At 38.2% G+C, this 20,374-nt stretch overlaps 1 protein-coding gene across 4 annotated transcripts in view; it reads right to left on the minus strand.

Moving 5' to 3' along the window:
• Nucleotides 1-20,374, minus strand: part of NAA16 (N-alpha-acetyltransferase 16, NatA auxiliary subunit) — a 63,203-nt gene that overhangs the window by 5,522 nt on the left and 37,307 nt on the right. For 3 of the 4 annotated variants that reach the window (XM_084510049.1, XM_084510048.1, XM_084510050.1), the window contains 8 exons: nucleotides 6,508-6,580; nucleotides 6,106-6,275; nucleotides 5,575-5,727; nucleotides 4,512-4,640; nucleotides 3,750-3,963; nucleotides 1,800-1,993; nucleotides 961-1,069; nucleotides 328-426 (listed from right to left, as the gene is read on the minus strand). In XM_084510049.1, coding sequence (XP_084366175.1) covers nucleotides 328-426; nucleotides 961-1,069; nucleotides 1,800-1,993; nucleotides 3,750-3,963; nucleotides 4,512-4,640; nucleotides 5,575-5,727; nucleotides 6,106-6,275; nucleotides 6,508-6,580 — 1,141 coding nt within the window. The remainder of the gene's footprint in view (nucleotides 1-327; nucleotides 427-960; nucleotides 1,070-1,799; nucleotides 1,994-3,749; nucleotides 3,964-4,511; nucleotides 4,641-5,574; nucleotides 5,728-6,105; nucleotides 6,276-6,507; nucleotides 6,581-20,374) is intronic. The other variant, XR_014689786.1, reaches the window with a different exon arrangement.

Consider the following 20,374-nt stretch of genomic DNA (forward strand, 5'->3'; position numbering starts at 1 on the left):
CCTAACACTCATAATGCATACTTGGCTTTGGTCAGAATATTTCTCCCCTATTTGCCATTTGTTTTCTTAAAACACAGAGTGACTTGCAGGGTCCACCTAGTGGATTAATGGAGGAAAGAGTACATAATACATACATGCTGCCTTACATAGCACAATCTGTGCTTTCCTAGGTGTTACCTAGAAAAAACAAACTGTTTTTTTTTTTTTTTTGTCTTTGTTAAATTTTGTGTTTCAGGAGTATATTTATACATTATAAAAACAAGTTTTTGTCCACATTACTTCCTGTATCCTTATACATGCATATGTACGTACTTCCTACACACATACCAGCTTTAGAGAATTTAATCAAGCACTCATGTAGCCATGGGTTATTACTGTTGATAGCAAAAGCTCTTTTGACAGACTGTAACATTAACAGAAATTTTCCTGTGGGAAGAGAAAAACAAAAACATTGAGATTAGGAATACAAAAAATTAGAAAGTTCTGCATCAACTACTGTTTTATTTAGCAAATCTAGTACACACATTACAAAATGTACAAAAGTACATTACAAAAGTACAAACATTGAGGCCTACAAAGAATTCCGGAAGATTTACTTTTCATACCCAAATTACTTAAGAATATAGGAATGTCTATAGCTCAAACTGACAAAACAGCATAGATAATTTCACTGTCTGGATTTGCGTTACCCTAGGTAATTATCAATCACACTACAAATATCTTTCTACAGCATTCATTAGCATATGCTAAAGCTTATTCTGCTCTGACCTTTTTTTTTTTTGATGGGTTGCTGAACAAAAATTCTTTGTCCTATGATTTCTTGGATATCAAGTAAGCTCCTGCTTTAGTCAATTAAAGAAATCGTTATTTCAGACAATTTTCAACTATAATCAGATAGTATAGGCCACAGTGAAGAATTAAAAGTTTGCAAAGCAAAAATAAAACCAAGCCATACTTTACCTTTTCTAAAGTATATTTCAAATGCTAATAAATGCGTGTCTATGTTATCTCCGATAAGATTCTTAAGTGGTATAAGGAACTTAATGGCTTCTTCTAATGGATTTTCTACCTGTTAAAAAAAAAAAAGAAAAAACACACAAAAGTTAAAACTTGAAACAAACATCTGATAAAACCCACCAATAATTGTTATTCATACCATGTAAATTATCAGAGGTCAACAGTGAACTGTAGATAGCTATCCGAATTAAACTGACCTGTAACATTTTTATTTGAACGGTAAGGTTTAAAAGTGTGTTCTCATGATTTCATATTGACAAAGGCAACATCACTGCTAACCGTGGCACTGCTCATGTAGCATAGTCATGCTGTAAGTTAGCATTTAAAAAGTAAATATGAACGCTTTAGACAACTTCTGAAGTTACTCTGATACGGGGAAGTTCTTTGTACTTAGAGAAATACTGTCTCTGTCTTTATATTTTCTGGACAGCAATCATATTTCTGTTAATTTTTCTCTATTCACTGTATGAAGATCAACACAGTACATTGGGCGAGAACCATCTTTCTGTTTAGTATCTATCTTAACGAAAGATGGCCTACCATTGGAACAACCAAAATTTAAATAAATTCAGAATATTAATACAGAACTTCAAATTATTAGAGTAAAAAAAAATATGACTTCTCTTCAGTATAAGTAGAGGTAGACTACAAAAAAAGGTGTCTTTGCATGCAAAAATGGTTTTATATAAACTGATGGATTATTTTAGAAGAACCTCATAATAATCCCGTATTAGGAGATTTTTATGACAATGACATGAATTTAATGTAGAGACCATGCTAACCCTTTCCAGTTTTTCAGGAACTAGTTCTTCCCTGGGTCCACTAGTTTCCTCCTCCTCTTCATCTCGCTTTTTCTTTTGATTCTTTTGTTGTCGCTCTCTTTCTGCATGTTTTCTTTCCTCTTCAAGTTTTGCTTTCTTCTGTGCTCTTCTCTGCTTGCTAAGCATTTTCTTCAATTCTTTGGCTGAGAGATTTTCTATAGATTAAGTAACAGGTAACTTATTTTAACTTTTTAACTAGAAAACCTGTTTGTCTCAAACAACACTGAGGCACTCCATTATGCTCTTCCAACCATGTCGAAGTGATGTACTTTTACAGTAACTTCCAGAAATACCAGCTCTTGCCAGCACATTATTATCACTATATATAGTGATAATAAAGTCCATTTTTACCACTGGATTACAGCACGACACTTGTTCTTGCATATTTTCTTTCATAGCTGTTACAGAAACCTCAGCTACTTGAAATATTAAGTACATGAAGTTGTTAAATCCATGTGACAGATTTTGCCTTAGAAAAATGGATTTTCAAGGGCAATACTAAGCCTATGTGTTGACTGCAGCTCAGCTTCTAATACTAAAGACATCCTGACTGATTTATACTCCAACTTAAAACAAGCCTATTATCATTCACTCAAGTGTCTGACCCACGTACTGTCATGATAATACCTCTGATTTTCTGCAAATGCCAAGCTAAATGGATGCAAGCAAAAACGGGTATTGTTTGGGGTTGGGAGATGAAATATTCTAGTATGTATTAATAATACCATCTTATGAGAGTTTATTCTGCTGGCTGTGTTCATATTTGTAGACTACATTAACTTTTAGATAAGCCTAGAAAATTTAACAGTTGTGTGAAAAGCAGAATACAGAAAAAAACATGGTTTTCTACAGAAGTGGGAAGTCTTCAACCTTTCCCATTCACTCCTTTTTTTCTTTCCTGCTTTTTTTTTTTTTTTTTTCTTTCCTGCTTTAGCTGGGAATGTACTGTAATCTCTACTTGGTCCACTTCTGTCATGTTTCGGAGAACAGGATTTATGCAAATAATATGTAAAAAAAGAAAAAGAAGCTGCTGAGGGACTAACACATCCTTTTTGTGACTATCAAAACCTCTTCCAAGGCTCTACAGCCAAAGTTGAGACTGGGAAGCAAGGAAAAACAAATGTTCTTTTTCCCCCCATTCATGCAATGCTGTCTTGCCCTGTGCATAAGCTTACTGAATTCATATTCACAGCAGGCAAATGAACTATATGACTTAGTCTTCCTCACTTTAATTTGTTACATATTAGTGTCAAGGTCCTCTGTCACACACCTGTTTTACATTACATACAGGACAAAATAAAAACTGGAGAGAAAAAGGATGCAAGTTGAACTATGCTGTGAAATGTGCCTCCTTCTATATGTGCATCATAAACAAACAGATGGGGGGAAGACCTCATTCACCTCAATAAAAGGTAAAACAGTACTAGCAACATGAAGTGGCATTTTTGCTTTAGCTCAACATTTTTGCTCCATGTCAAGTCTCTCTCCCTTTACAAAAAGCCAGGCATTAATTTCATCCTTTTGTCAACAATCACTGCAGTGCTGACAGTAGCTGTGATTCCACAAAAGGAGAAGCAACTATTCTCTTAAGAAAAAAAAAACACAACTTGTTTAAATGGATAAATGGGTGAATTCAATTTGTTTTTTCCTCTTCTGATTCTGAAATACAGCTCCTCCTCAAGTACTCCAACTATAACTAGGTTCATTCACATCCTGTTTTTAAAATATGATGAGAGCAAAGAACAGAGGGAAAGCTATAGGATGTTACCTATGATCTCTTTTCAGTTACCGATCAAATTATAAACAAAAACAGAATGTATATTACAAATCATTAATTCTATAGTACGTAGCTTACTTAGCTTAAAAGCTTTTACTTGTCATACACATGAGTCTCCATTATGGTCTAGGTACCTGAATTCACTTCTTGTTCTTTGCTTTCATTGGTAAGAGGATTATCATGAAGCTTCAAGTAGATTTCAATTGCTGATCGAGCAGCCTTGAAGTAGAAGGCATGTTTCCTGAGCACATCTTCTAATCTCAAAAGGTCTACATAGGCACGAAGAGTCATCTTTCTCATGCAGTATGTGTGGAAGTCAAATTGATCATCTGTTATCTCAAAAAAATGCTTCAAGGAGGAAAAAAAAGAGAAAGTCTTAGGCATTTCCTTGATTTACCCTTTTAAATAGATGGAGATAATTTATATCTGATATTATTTACAGGTAATATTCAGCAAGTATAAAACTATTCTTCCCATACTGATTGTTCAAGAGTAGCTGTCAGAAGGAAAAACACACCCAGGAAAATCCCATTTTGTTTGTGAAAAACAATAATACTAGTCAAAGGTTTAGGCACTCTTTAAAAGCCAACTGAAATGTGATTGCTTTTATTAAAAACAATTCACCAAAGACATCATAAAGTTAATGTAGAAATAGCTGCAGATAAGAGACATGAAATATTATATTGAATCCTTTTCGCTTCAAATAATAATAGTTTTGCACATAATGGATAACAAATGTCATCTCTAGCTATTACAATGAATCTTCAAGAATTAACCCATTTAAAAAATTTAGAAGCTTTCTATGCAAAGAAGCTCATGCTGTTTGCATCAGCAAATATCTTTCATTACTGTATGAGAAACATCAGGAGAGAAATTGACTGTTTGTACCTACTTACCCTTTCTACTTCGTGACATTTTTTCAAGGCATCACCATACTTCCCTAGCCTTTGATAAGCTGCAGCACATTCAGTCTGGAACCACATACACTGCATCTCGTTTAGGTTTTCCATAGCAGAAGTCCCTTCCTGAAATAAGTGTCATTATCACTTTTTGCCATTATAGTTTCCCAGCTTTTTTCAAACATGGCTACTAGTTCCATCCTGTCAGTAGGAGACTACTTGGAATGTCATATAAATTGATATAACCTCACAGCAACTGATAGTACTACTTTTAATACCCTAACGCTTCCCAAGATATAAAGGGATAACTTTAAATGATTTTCTAAAAATTATCTGAAAAACATTAGTGTCTCAACATCTTTGAAATTAACTTATGCTTATATACACAGCACCTACAAAATTCCAGCCATATACTTACTGCTTTATCACATAAAAATATTATTATTTTTTTAGAACTAGTTAATCTAAAATAAAAGGAAGTTGGATTCAGATTTCATACTTTTTCAAGAAAAAAAAGAACCACAGGATTTATTTATTTTTTTTTTAAACAATTTCAATAATCTAGATCAATATTAAAAAGATAACAGAATTTATAGAGCTTACCCTGCCTTTCAGGGATGGGATTGGCTTTATAAAATTTTCATCTGTAGTACTAGCTTTAAGAAAATGCTTAAGTACTAGTTACACTTATGATGATGCTAAATCATAACATAGTAGCTTGCACATTCCTGTGCAATTAATTCAGATCTCATTACTGACAAATGCAGGTTTTGCAAACAAGTTATCAATCAGATGTGTTTGCAGAGAGGTACTCAGAAGTATGTCACTACAAAAATACAAGTATCTTTGGAAAAGTATCTTTGACTGTTTTTTCAGTATTTACCAGGTAAATTTTTAGTATTTACATAGTTATTTATCACCAAGTTATTTTGATCATTATCTTAAAAATAGACTATTTCAAGATAAATTTCTGATTTTGGTCAAAAATTGTTTAAGAAACAGTGAAACTTGAGATGCCAGAGGCTAACTAAACCTCTCTTCATTACAGCAATAGACCTACCCTCGTGAATTTAGAACACATCTCCTCTGCATCCTTCACCATATTTGCTCGCAGCATGTACTTAGCACATTTTGAATTGATAAATCTGTCTGCAGTATCCAAAGATTGTGCTTCATCCATCCATTTTGCAGCTTCTTTCAGGTTACCTACATGCTGTTAGGGAGAAAGTAGTTGAGAAATTAAATCAGCTTTCAGAATAAACTTGATTTTGACCAATTCTTCAAATCTATAATTACAGGCATTTCTCCCTCAGAAATAATAAAGAAAAAATATTATTGTTTGGCCCCCTCCACCCTCCACAGTATATTCTTTTAGAACAATTTGTTTTAAGTTGTGACTTGGTTCAAAAAAGTAACAAAATAAAAAGGTTTTGATTTTCTTACTGACAGAACAGTGCACAAAAAGAAAAATGCATGAAAATCAATACCCATTAATATTGCAAACTGCATTACTATCCACACGTTCACAACAGTTTCATGGGGCTTTCTGTTTTTGAACTACGTTCTCCACATGTCCAAGTTCACTTTTTACCTTGTAAATTTTTGCTTTTAAATAGAACAGTTCTATTAATGTTGGAGTGCTTGCAATTGCTGCATTGATGTAATCCAAGGCCAAAGAACATTGGCCAAGTTTGTCAAAGTGCTGTGCCAGGAAATACCGAACCCAGAGTAGCGTCGTCGGGGGCTCTTTCTCTCCATTTTCTGGAACAAAACAGAAAGAGTTACAGTAAACAGTAAGACTGCACTTCAAAAATAAACACGAAAAACAGAGCACAAAAGATTCATCAAGTATTTTCTATAACGGTATAATTTACAAAAAGGTACTACAACTATTTTCTTGCAAAAAAGTATCAGCACTTCAATGGTTCTTTGTAACTGTCATAAAAAGTATTAGTAATTACACTGTAATTAATACAAATCCAAAGAAACTTACCACATGGGCCAAAAAGGTCACAAGTTTTCAAAGAGGCTTCATAACCAGTAACAAGTTCTTGGATTGTAGACACCTGCACACAAAAATATCAACTTCAATTTCGTTTAACTGTTGTGGATAAATAAATTAACACACTGAAAAATACTTGAGCAAAATTTGAGAAGCTATACTAAAATAATTAATTGGAAAAATATTGTAGGTATCCTTATATGGCTTACTTTGCCTTTCCAAGGCTACTTTTGATCATTAGTTATAACTGGTGATACTACAGGAAGCAGGTGTAATCTTCAGCAGCTTACAGTGGAAAGTAATCAAGTATATTTGATTACTATCCTTCAGAAGTTATATTTTTGATTATTATTTTTTTTTAATTAAGGTATTCGTTTTCAAGTATCCGAATTGATACAACTGAAACAAGTTGCTTTGGAAAAGACTGGGCATGATGAAGACACAATGAAGATACAGAGGAGACTTTTTCTTTTTTCTACTACTAAAGGATTTATTTACTTATTTTGTTGTTAAGAAGGCATTGTGGCCTAGCACACAGAGTACATCCTTTTATATACAATCTATACATTGATTAAGGCTAACATTTTCTGAATTCATGACTTGTCAACTGTATCATTGCCCCTTCTATGGCTGAAGACTCAAAATTCACTGATACAGTTCTGGGCTCACACTACCGAAGTTTGACATTTACAATATACACAAATGTTAGTACCTGTGCTTCTCATGGCAGTGATCTATTCCAATACCAGGTTCATGTCTTACAAGTGCCATAAATTACTTTTTAAGCATTTTATAAAACTTTCAACCTGTTTTATAGTTACACTGTAAATGTGCCTGCCATATCTAACAAAGAATCAGCCTCTTATGGAAACAAAAGTAGTACCAGAGAGAAACGTGACCGGTGTATATATATCCAAAATGCTAAATGGTCCTGAAAAATGAGATCTGGCTGTAAGCACAGCAGAATAATAGCTACATTAACCAATCTGGTGAAACCTGGAGATTGTAGAAACCTCCTCCAGGCCACATCCACCTGCTCCATGGGCTGCAGTGTGGAGATCTGCTCCATGTGGGACCCATGGGCTGCAGGGGGACAGCCTGCTCCACCAGGGGCCTCTCCACAGGCCGCAAGGGAACTGCTGCTCCAGTGCCTGGAGTAACTCCTGCCCTCCTGCTGCACTGACCTTGGGGTCTGCAGGGCTGCTTCTCACTCCTCTCTTCCAGCTGCTGTTGCCCAGCATTTTTTTTTCCCCCCTTTCTTCCATCTGCTCTCCCAGAGGCCCAACCAACATCGCTCCCTGGCTCAGCTCTGGCCAGCGGTGGGTGAGCTGCCTGGAGCTGGCTCTGACCTGACACGGGGCAGCTGCTGGGCTCTGCTCACAGAGGCCACCCCTGTAGCACCCTGCTACCAAAACCTTGCCGTGTAAACCCAACACAGTTTTAGAAAAACAAAGTTTTCAATTTGAAGGGTACTACTACATCAGTGCAATTGGTAAGAAATAGCAGGTGTTTGTTTCAAAGAGCAGAGAAGGTGACACACTCAAGTCATATGCAGCCAGTGTAAATGCCTCAAAAATGTAATAAAATGTATAAACAGATATGCACATTTTGAAAAGCTCTGGGCAAATCTCATGAGAAAATTTCTAGTAGCAAGAATCTCATCAAATATCATCAAACATTACTAGACTTCAAATAATTACCAAATGCTAAAGGAATGCTAGGAAGTCACAAATGAACAAAGGCAAATAAATGCATTAAATCGTTCTCCGGTCTCAGACATCTATTTGCTTAAAGAAACCTTCAGCACCCTCAGAAAATCTTGGAAGATTGCTTTCTCTAAGATGAATTTAAATGCTGAAGCAAGCACCTCCTTTTTATGCTTATGCTGTTTTACTTCAGTCTCTCGCTAGCACTTTAGGGTAACAATTTCTCGCTCACGTGCCACTTCATGAAACAAATTGTCTAGAAATGTGAACCACAATTTGTACGCCCATATTAACAGCAATTTAAGTAGTAAAACACGTCTCTTGGATTTACTACCAATTATCATTATGCTAGAGCCAACATTGTCATCTTAAAGGCATTAGTATTTCACTATTTCAAAGCACAACATCATTCTTCATGAAGATTATGTTAAAACTTCTAAAAAGAATTATCAAATTGAAGCATCTGAAGCTCAGATTACACTGTAAGAGATGAAATCATCTTCTATTCCAAAGCCATCTTGTATTAGTAGTTCAGAGTGGTACAAAGAACTAGAAGTATGTGTGCTTCTCATTCCCTTCTACACCAACAAGCTTGCTCTGAGATGCCCAGCCCAGAAGTAGTAGAAAAAAAACTTTGGTTGCCAGAAAAAGATTTGTAACATCCAGGAATCAGATCCACCTTGGTATTACTGAGCATTTTTCAAATAGTTAGCAGCCTGAGAGGTCAAACAGTAACTGTACTCCAGCACAAGTATCACTGTAAAATACGGGATTAATTTCATACAAACTTCCCCAATACCAATAAAGCACTTCTGCTTTAGCAAAAAGATGTCTACTGCAAAATGGTCAGCGAAAGAGGGAAAAGAGGAGGTAGAAATGCATTGAATGCCCAGCTGTAGAATTGTTCATCACCCACAGGATGGTCTTCTGTGCCTGAAATGAACTTGGCTGTTTCCAAAGACAGATGTTCTTAATTCTGGAACCCCACAGTTTGGCTCTCATATCAACCAGCGGCATTGTCTTATGACTCAAAACCTCAGCACGGGTGGTCTCTGCCACCATGGGGGTTGCTTTTCTCAGCTGGTTCTGAGGATCTGCAGGGGAAGGATGCTGCATCAACCTGCACAGGTGGCATTTCAGCATCCTGCATTTGCTTTTAAGGTGAGAAGATGCATACAGGAAAGAAAGAGCACGTGCTCATGTTCTGTCAAAGAAAGACTGTGTTATCTGTCCTGGAAACTTGGAATTGAACCACCTTTCCTCTTAATACAAAGGTCTCCACAACATTTCCTGAAGAAAACTTGTTTCTTGCGGGTATCATGGTGACAACAGTGGCCCTGCACGTAACATAAACTGATCCTAAACCTCCACAGGACTTTGCTATCAACGGAGCAAACTTCTCCTGGATCAGATCGCTACTTATTCAACAAAACAACTCCTACAGATGTCGAAATGCAATCTTAATAGCAGAAGCATGCCTTGAAGGTGAGTAAAGAAAATCCCTTGTTTTCATCCCAAAGTACAGGTGAATTTTGGAAGTATTTCCCATTACCAGCACTAGTAGCACTTGAAAAGTTCTCTGGTTTTCTGAGTATGAATATCTCCTATTCAAAAGAGTGGAATGTGACTGAGTTTGTGACACCGCGTTTTTAGCAGAGCAGAAGAGGTGTCTGCTAGACATGGTATGAATCCTGGTATCTACGTGAGAAACTGAAAAATAGGAGCACACTTTAAAAAAAAAAAAAAAAAAGTATCTGGAAACCATTTGCAACTTGTTTAGCCACAGAGTACCCAAGGGAAACTACTACAGTGCAAGACTTCAAAACAGACCTCACCACCTAGAGAAGATGGGATACCTAAAGACCAAGTAGCAAGCTGTACTTACAGCCATAGCCCTGGCAAGGCATTTTCCATGGCCCAGAGGAAAACGATGTTGACATTAATAGATAAAGAACATGTGGCCGAATTTTTAGCATCATCTTCCACAAGACAGAAACAAGTATCCAGTGTGTACCCTGAAACCAATACTCTAAATTCCTTGTGGGAAATGGAGAAACAATAAAAACAGTCTGTAGGACTATATCAAAGCTCGCAGTCTTCACTACAGCGAGATGTTATCTAAGGGAGAGACAAAAGTGTTCCCAATACGCCAGCAGACCCTGAAAAATATTTCAGAACTTAGTACCAAAGACGTTAAGACAGAAAAGCAGAAAGCAGCTGCTGGCCCATATTTCTGGAGAATGCTTTTGATGACGACACTTTGAACAGGCCTTGTGGTGGCCCACAAATAAGACCAGAACTAAACCACCCCTTGCTTGAGCTGTCCCCATTGTCAGTCCCTCTTTGGGATGGTGGTAATTATTTACATGTGCACACAAAACTAAAAGCTGAAAGCCGGGGAGCTGAACCCACAAAATAGCGATAGGGAATAGTAGAGAGATTGGTTTCTAGCTTTTCTTTAGATGCTATGCTGTCCAAAGCATTTTAAACAGAATCTTTGTTAGAAAGAGGCTCCTGGGTTCAGAGACAGTAAGGGCTCTGCCCATGAAGTTTGCAACCTGGAGTCCCACCTCTACAAATGTGGAGACCTAAATCTGAACAATTGGGCCCCCAAAATATTTAAGAATTGATGGATTTCAAGGTAACAGAGGCACACTTCTGAGGATCTAACGTACCTAGCACAGCCCCGTCACGTGAGCAATGTATTTCCACCCCAGAGACCCTGAACATACCTTCCTGGACAGACACACTGAGGGAAGGAAGTTTCAAATAAAGAAGCTACCAACCAACTCTAAAAGAAAAAAAAGCTCACAAATTCAATTAACCAAACCAGGAAGAAAAAAAAAAAGGCAGCTACACATCAGAGAAAGGGTTTGACTGAAGGCTAACAAAGACAAGAAGAATCTTCATCCACAGCCAAGAAGTGACTGGCAGGAGCTGAGATGTGCTTTTCATTGAGGCAGCGAGGAACAGAGCATGCCAGACACGAGCCAGCTGGCACACTCGCACCGTACAAAAGGTCTGAGTTCAGGCTCTTCCGACACATCCACACAGGAAGGTGTATTTAGGTAGCCACCTGAATAAGAAATCCCATTTCCTACGGCTTTATACTTTACATTTAACTAAAAGAGCATCAAAGATGGAAACATTTATAAGCTCACAGACCCAAAAAACCTCCTCAGCACAGCTCACACTGCTTGGCTTTATTTCTTTAGAAGAAAATGTTATAAAAAATTATGACACTCCACGTTTATCATTCTAAAAAGAAAGGCAGAGGTTATGCAAATAAACAAGGATTTCCATTTTTTTTCCAGCTGCCTACACACTAACTTCCAACAAACTTCCTTACGCTCTCACTTGGAAAGTTTCTGTTCCACACCTTGTTGTAAGATTGATCAGATCTACCCTACCAGATGAGGTATGAACCACAGAGTAAGTCCATAAACATGGACTACTTAAAGAAATTACTCCAATTATGAAAGGCTTTTCAGCCTCTCATGTGTAGGACCTCCACACGTAACATGTTAGTGCATGACTAACATTTGAAGGAAATAAAAATCACAATCAATTAAAAATGATTTCTCTACACCATCAAAGTAAAAAACAGGAAAACACAGGAAAAGCAGTCTTAACACAAATCTATTGTACTAGTTAACACATTTCTTTAATTTTCTTATTTATCTTGGACCTATACTAATTCAAAGTTTGTAAAGCTGTTTACAGAAACAGTTTCATATCAAACCCAGTGAAAATGTTGGTTTTAAACTAACAGCAATTCAAATGGAGATGTGTCTTGGTTGGGTAAATTGAATCAGTCAAGCCATCAATACTCCTTTCTGCTTCCCTAGGGAAAGCATTGTTAAATGCGTATGTTCGCACACAGAGAGGGCAAAAAAGAAAAAAGTATCTTTAACTGGCATAAAAATACATATCTACAAAGGAAATTCCACGTTTCCTTTAAGTCTGTTAATATTTAAGTTGACAAGGGAAAAAAAGTTTTAATTCAGATCTGCTTTTTCATCTTGTTTGCTCATCAGCTGCACAAGAACTTGCACTCTGCTTTCAGTGGAAACCTACCTACTCTGCAGCCATTGTCACAGAAACTGTACGTACACCTTTCCAGACAGCTTGCAAATGGACCTCGTGACCCAGCTTCCATAAAAATTCATTTACCTTTCTAGCAAGCAAATCCCAAAGTGTCACGTTTAGTCACTAACTTAATCATTTCTCACTGTGGGGTGGGTGAGCAGACACCATACTCGGGCATTTCACCAGTTTATTAGGACTAGCCAGCCACACAGCATTAACTCTGCAGTACTCCATTTAAAGCAAAAACAAAACAAGCAAAGTCAAAACAAAACAGAAGAAACAACACAGGCTGAAGCCCTGGAAAATTAAATGTTCCTTGTTTCCTATCCATGTAAGAAATCAGTTCTGTGTTTTGTATGTGGTAGAGAAGTAGCCTTCCCTATTTGTTTAGAGTTGATCTGCACTGTAAGGAAATTTAAGAACTTTTTTGTATGTTTTCATAGAAAAAAATATATATACACAAGAGCTTTATTGGCTTTTAGATTTTTCTTTGTTACAACTAAAATCTTCCATTAATAACTTATAATCACTTCTAAATACAAAACATACCAAGTAAAGTGTCAGATACGTGTAGAATTTCAACTTTGCTAAAAATAAAGCATGGTAAGAGTTCCTCTTTGCCCTGGATTAGGGTCGGATCTGTGCCTTACAACGCGCATCGTGGCTGAGACACTGCATGGTATCTCCTTAAGCAGTTGCAAACGCAGTATGTTTGGGAATAACGTTTGCACACATGGCTTGATAACACCAAGTCCTATTCTGCACAACTTCTGAAAACACTGTTAGCTTGTTGCATAAGCAAAGATTTCTGTTGCTGTCCACTGCAGCTAGCACTGATATCAGCTAATCCTGAAACAAAAAATCAAAACCAAAAAAAACAAGTCCTACTTTTTTCTAGTATCAATACCTTCACTGTAAATACAGTTGATTTGAAATAGCAGAATAAAGACACTGAAGAAAGTTTCCTCCACTGATAATTACAAACTAAAGCTCATTTAGATAAAAGCCTAACTTGTAACATGGTGGTCTCCATGCATTTTGCACACCTGCTCTGCTGAAACAGCATTATTTCTTTTATAGGGCATGCCACTTCCAAGGAAAATAAATTGGAAGATTTATAGTATAATTAGTACTCCATAAACGCTGCAGTTGCTTTGTAATTTTGACTGAACCACACAACATTTCTAGTTATCTAAGACAGCCTTAACCAGATTTTTTTTTTTTTTTTAATCTAATCTTGAAGGCCTGCACTGGAAACACTACCCCATATGCAACAGGTTTTGCACTTACAAGTTAGCCCTGCAGGAGAGAACTGTAAGCTACAGGAAAGCTACAGGAAAGCTGCTGGGTACACCAGCTTTGTGGAGAGCACACTACTCAAGCAGAATGGCAAACAAGTCAGAGGAAGAACACTGCTCATGGAAGAATTAACCACTGCTTTGAAAGGTCTAGCACGTGTGAGTTCACACATTGCAAATACAAGTGCACAAGCTCCTTTGGAGCTGTGGAACAACAGCTAGAACTACAAGATCAGTCTCACATGAAAGAAAAATTTACAGTAAGATGACTACGAATACAACAGTGAGCCATGAATTGTAAGTGCTTCATATGTAAGAAACTAAATATTAAAAGAAATTATAGAATGGTTGGGTTGGAAGGGACCTTAAAGATCATCTAATTCCAACCCCCCTGCCATGGGCAAGGACACCTCCCTCTAGACCAGGTTGCCCAAAGCCCTGTTGAGCTTGGCATTGAACACTTCCAGGGATGGGGCATCCACAGCTTCTCTGGGCAGCCTGTGCCAGGGCCTCACCACACTCGCAGGAGGGAGAGTGACCATCCAGCCAATTCCTTACCCACTGAGTGGTCCTGCCATCAAATCCTTGAAGTTATTTTAAAAGTAACAGTCCTTGAATCCCTTTAATAAGCTGTCACAGCACCTGCACAACGGCAGTGATGCTTGTTCAGACACCATTTGGGATAGAAAAACATGGGACTCAGCCAGACTTGGAAATGAGTTCTTAACTTACATATGGCTGGGAAATGTTTGTAATGACAATCGTTTTTATTAAAATCAGCATCTTTTCAATAATAAATTGTTAATTATTTACTTTTTTCAAATTCAACCAAAGATCTAGCTACTATCAGTACACTAAGCAGTTTGTCTTGTCTTGAAAACTGATGGCAACTTCAAAGAAAGTGTAGATTGGCAATAGCTGCAACAAACATACTGCCTATACTTAATCTGCAGAATACTTCAAAGTATGAACACACATTTTTAGCTGTACTATCTTGTACATGAACTGATTTGACTGATTTTGGTAGCAGCTCTCTGCACAGGCTGTCATTTTTCTCGAATAGAAAGCAAACATTTAGCCTTTTATAAAGCTGTCAGTAAGTTACACAATTTAGAAAACTTCAGTGCGGGAACCCAGAGCTCAGCAGGACAGCAAAACTACAGTCAGAACAGGATTACTGTCCCAAGGAAGATTCCTCCACAGTGGTCGAGCTGTAAGATGTACAACACATACACGCTCACAAAACTAAAACAGGAACTCAGGGACTGCATGAAAGGCTATTAAGGAGTTGATTCTTGCATTATTTTTCCTGATTCTATGCTTCCAAGTACTGATCTTTCATTGTATTTTCCCTGCTTAAACAGGGGGGTTAGAACTAGATCTTTGAGGTCCCCTCCAACCGAAACCATCCTATGATTTTCCAAAGCTACACAAATGTAACACGCCAGTCTAATACTGAAAGCTACACGTAATTTAGAGAGGCCTGTCCATTCATCTGCTATTTCCAAGCACTAAAACAGTTCATAAAAAGCCACGTTACTTAAATGTATTAGACATGCTTCATCTAGGAATTAGTCTAAAAGGAAAAGTATACTATAAACAGAATATTATTTCTCCCCAGACGTACTGTTACAGATATGAAAGAAACTTATAAAACAGACTCATACAGTTGTATAATCATGGACTGGAAAGCTTTGCTAAGAGCACTTCATATGGAAGACTGAGGAGCAGAAGTTCACCCATCTTTTTAATTTACTCAACTTCACTCCAAATTAATCTGCCCTGAAGAGCAAACCACAAAGACCTAGTAAGTTAAAACGACTGCCGTATTTTCTTGATACAATGAGAGTAGCAAGGAATAAAAGCCAACACCATCAGCCAGAGATGACTGGGTGGCTCAGAGTTATTGCCCTAACAGTAGCTACTTGTCTGAATTACACTAGAGGCAGCAGGTTGTAAGGTATCAAGGAGCTGATCTGAAGTGACAGAAACACGGCTATCAAGTACCATGATGTATATGGTTGTGCATTCCTCCTGAAAAGCATTTGCCTCGTTTAATGCACACCAGGGAGCGAATAATATCCCACCAGGTGGGATAATGTTGTATGAAGGTAGTGGCACGCACAAAACAGGTATTTTTGTCCATTTTCATGCTGCCTAGAACCAGATTTTCTAATGTGCTGAGCATTCCACATCAATTGAGATCAATGAACGCTTCTGAAGATAAACATCTCCGGCACCTGAACTCCTGGATCAATGCCTGCAAAAGTTAGTCCTGACATTTCACTGTTTTAGATGTGCAAAATGGGGATAATGCTTCCCTTCTTTATTGTGTTGTGTGAAGATTAACAACTTGGGAGATGTGACATAAGCTACAGTATGTGAGAAAACCGCCAAAAGATCTGGACAGTATATGAAAACTTTCAGAAAATTAGTATTCTTAGGTCTATGTAGCACTTAACTTTCTACTTCTTGTGGACCTTTAAGTAGGTATTTGGGGCAGTTATTCACAACATAGATCACTCAGGGTAAAAGAAACTCAGTGATAAAATAGTTCATAGATAAAATAGTTCATTGCTACACTTGTCAGTCAACTCTTATCTTACATATCAACTCTGGGACCCAAATTACCAAACACCAACATGTTTGAAACTATCCATGCTTGCTACTGAGTGGAAGCATGCTACCCTGGCAGTACCTGAAACAGTTCACTTTCCTTCTTCCTTTGCTTACTGTAAAATTTCCTTACTTTATATATACTTTTATATAGCAGGAACACCACCGTTTGCTATGAACGCATCAAATGTTAACCAGATCCTGAACAAGTCCAGTTACCAGATTCCCTCTCCTGGAGTTTTATGCCAGAGACACTAATTTCTCTAAACTAAACTGACAGAGTCAGCATACATCAAAGACTGAGCTCTTTGGTTGATCTTGCAGAGTTGTTAGTTCCAGTTTCTCTACATTTTAAGATGAAACATTTTTCGCTTTCTTACATAAGCCACCAATAAATCACAGAGGGCATCTAACTTTGAAAATGGTTTTAATTTGCTTTAAATTCCTTTAGCTTTTTATATCAAGGAGGGAAAACGTCATCTGTCTTGCAAGGGGTAAAGAAAGGTCTTCACTGGAGACAGCCTACCTTCCTGTGTAGAGTCTTACACTTTTATTTTTTTGAGACTGTTGCTTCTGATGTTTCTTCCAGACAAACATTTTCTCTCATCCAGTATTTCCTCACAGTCTCCTTGTTTAAAGTTACCCAGAAAAAGGGCACATGTGCACTAATGTCGACCTTCAATGGAATCAACGCACCTGCAACACAATCGATGCAAACCTTGATGTTGACTAATCGAAGATCTTCACTCTTGGGACTTTTATCTCATGGATATAGAAATCAATGTCTATGGGGAACTAAAGAGTATTTCTGAGTATTGCTCCAGTACAAAGAGAATGATTGTTGTGGGTTTGGACAGTGGGTGTTAGCATTTCAAAATCTCTTGTGAGGAACAGTAAGTAAAAAATAAAGTTGTTCATAGTTGCTTGTAACCCATCCGGACAGCAATTTAAAGAATGTGGGAGTTGCTACATCCCATGACTTGCACACACACCGGGTTATTAGCTTCCAGCAGAACCATTCCGTCAAGAGCTGCAGCTACATTCACCACAACCAGGAACTTTCTGTGAACAGCAGAACTCATAATTATGCAGTGGCACCGCTAATCACAAATTTTTGCTTCTCGAGTGTGCCAACGAGAAACTAGAGCTTTTTCCTCGACAGAACACACACACTGTGCCAGCTGTCTATGTTTTACTCAGGTACTCAGATATCAACGTTATAGATGTACTTGAAGTAGCCAAATATATTTGTTGTTTAAAAACCAAAAGCCTGATAGAAGCACGTTGAATAAGACTCCACACCAAATAGCAGGCTTCTGAGATTAGAGACCTACCATTTTTAGAAAACTTGAAAATTGGCCACTGTGCTGGTAATTTCTTTTTAAAACACTGCAGAAATTTAAGCACCAGGCAAAACAAACAAACAAAAATACTAAAACTGCTTCTGGCATAAAACAAGGAGCTTAGTAATTGGGCAGTAGATGTGCTATATCAAAGAAAAGGCCAAGATATCTATATAATGATTTTGTACATACACCTATTGTTGTACTGAAACATTTTCCTAGTAAATGCTCTGTGCATATAAAGCATTCACTTCAGAACGTCTCACTCACATAGCAGTGCTTTAGATGGTTATTCTAAAAGGCTCCACAAATCATGGAAATGAAACTTGATGCCATTTCAGAAACATGAGCCATAGGTAAGAATTCCATGATGCTCATGTTTCAAGCCATGTTTTGTTTATACATTTCAAAGTGGCAGTGGAAAACAGAATATCTTGTTAGAGGAAAAAGCACAAAACCACAAGTTTCATTATGGAGGATGGCATTCTGTCTGCCATGCATAAAACTGACTTTTTTTCTAGTTAGTCACCTACAATCCCTATTCACTTTTAACCATGCACTAAGTATTAAAGACAAATTCACGTTGAAATGCAAATTACCTCCACAATGTATTTATGAATTGATGATGCAGAAATTTAGCATTTTGTGGCAACCTCAAGAAAACCAAGTGAATAGGCAATCTCCAGAAGCACATCTTTGCAGTGATACTCTTCTAAAGTTGAAGTATTTTTTCTAGGAATGATTACAGTTCTTCAAAACACACTAACTACACTGGCCCCGCTACAGAGAAGCGCCTCCCTCATAGCATGTGAATTTTTTTAAATCATGTAGTGGGATGGCTAATGTTTTTTTTCACATCTTCAATCCACCCGTCTGTTAGAGACTGCCACTGCAGAAACAATTCTGTTGCACAGATGCTTATAGCAGAACAGCACAATGCATTCAGAAAACCAAAAATGAGTGCAAATTGAAAGCTGCTGCTGGTACCCCAAACATCTGAGTTGTTCCTTCAGCAAAAGTGCCAACTGAAGGACAAGGGAGGTATGGACAACTTTGTGAGTCAGGGCGCTTGCACAACCCATTTCGAACTGCTTGATGCACTCATGAATCAAATCCCTCAGTAGCATCATCTGCTAGAGTCACACCAATTCCGCGCTTGCAATTTTCACTGTCAGCATACAGAGTATACAGGGACTGTGATCTTTTGTTGTAGGTTTTATACAAATTAGAACTCCAGGATTCAGATGTCAGACCATGGGACTAATGTTACCACCTCTCAAAGGACAGGCTGTTTTAGGGTAAATAGCTATTTTCTTTTTAAGTGTATGCCACTGCATACTGTACTGTAAAACATTGCATAGTGTAAGTGTATGCCATCGTCACTGCAGAACAGAAAGGCAACACGTGCTTGGGATAGTACTAGCAATAGTCTTTGAAGACTGAAGTACTGATTTCCATAGCACAGCACCTCCTTTAACTGCTGAAAGCCTGGCATATTGGAGTTGTCAAGCATTAAAGAAAGTTGCTCCACTGAGCACCTCAACAGTTGCTGTGTGTTAACACATGAAGCCAGTGGTAGCACAGCACTCACTGATCCCCCCATAGCATTGTGCCAACCATCGCTGTTGTATAACATTATACACAGCAGGTCTGCCAGACCAAATTGTCTCCATCTGCACGCAATTCAAGGTGAGCACGAGCTATCTGACCCGCAAAATAAACCCAGACGGTTCTGGCTTTGCTAGAGTGTTATTGACATCTCTCCTCCCACTTTTCCTTCACCAACACGGTGAGGGCAAATTCAGTATCAGTGAACATCGACATCAACAGCTCGGCTAAGTGACTGCTGATTTCTAAGCAGCACAATAAAATCTTGAGATAGGTCTCTCTTCATTGGAAAGAACAAGCAGATCACTGACAAAACACCAAATGCACAACTGTTACATTAGCTGTTAGAATTTGCACTTTGGAACATCACAAAAATAAAGAAGGTTGCCATATACACCACTCTGAGGGCTCCAAAATCCAGCATGATGGATGGAGGACTGTATGCAAACAATGCTTAGATCCCTCTCTATCTAGACAGCATCCTCAGCCTAACCCCATTGCACTCCTAACAAACAACCTATTCTTTTGGAAAGTGGCTACCCTGAAGCAGCAATTACAGGTGCTCAGCTTCAAGTGGTGAACGGTGATGTCCTCACATTTAAGCTAATACGAACGCAAATCTCCAGCTATTCACCTCTGTTTGAAGTGAATCCATTTCTACAAAGCAGTTTCTGGGGCAAGTACCTATCTTTCCCCCTTTGTGAACGGTCTGAGAAGGGAAAAGCAAGAAATTATAGGAACTGACTGGGGGCTTTGCTACCAAAAAGGTGTAAAACAACAAAAATCCCAAAGCACAGTACCTACTGTCACAGAACTATAAAGGCTAGAAGGGATCTCTGCAGCCTGCTGAGTCCAAGCCCTCCCTTTCCAGAAGCAGGTCAGCTGAAGCAGGCTGCTCAGGGCCACATCCAGTCATGTTCTGTCAGTCACCAAGGATGAGGAAGAGTCTCTGCCACCTCTCTCAACCTGTTCCCACCTTTGACAAGTGCCACGTATTGGTGAGCCCAGAGCTAGAGCCAGCACCCCAGATGTGTCCCACCATGGGGCTGAGGAGAGAAGATGGCCTCCCTCCACCTCACCTCCTGGTGGGGTTTTTCCTCAGGTAGCCCCACATGCTACCTAAGGCCTTCTTCGGCTTCCTTTGTCACAAGGCCATACCGATGGCTCCTGTTCCTTTTGCTGTGTATCTGAACCACCC

This window comes from Aythya ferina, assembly GCF_964211825.1.
Source record: "Aythya ferina genome assembly, chromosome: 1".
Classification (NCBI taxonomy): Eukaryota; Metazoa; Chordata; class Aves; order Anseriformes; family Anatidae; genus Aythya; species Aythya ferina.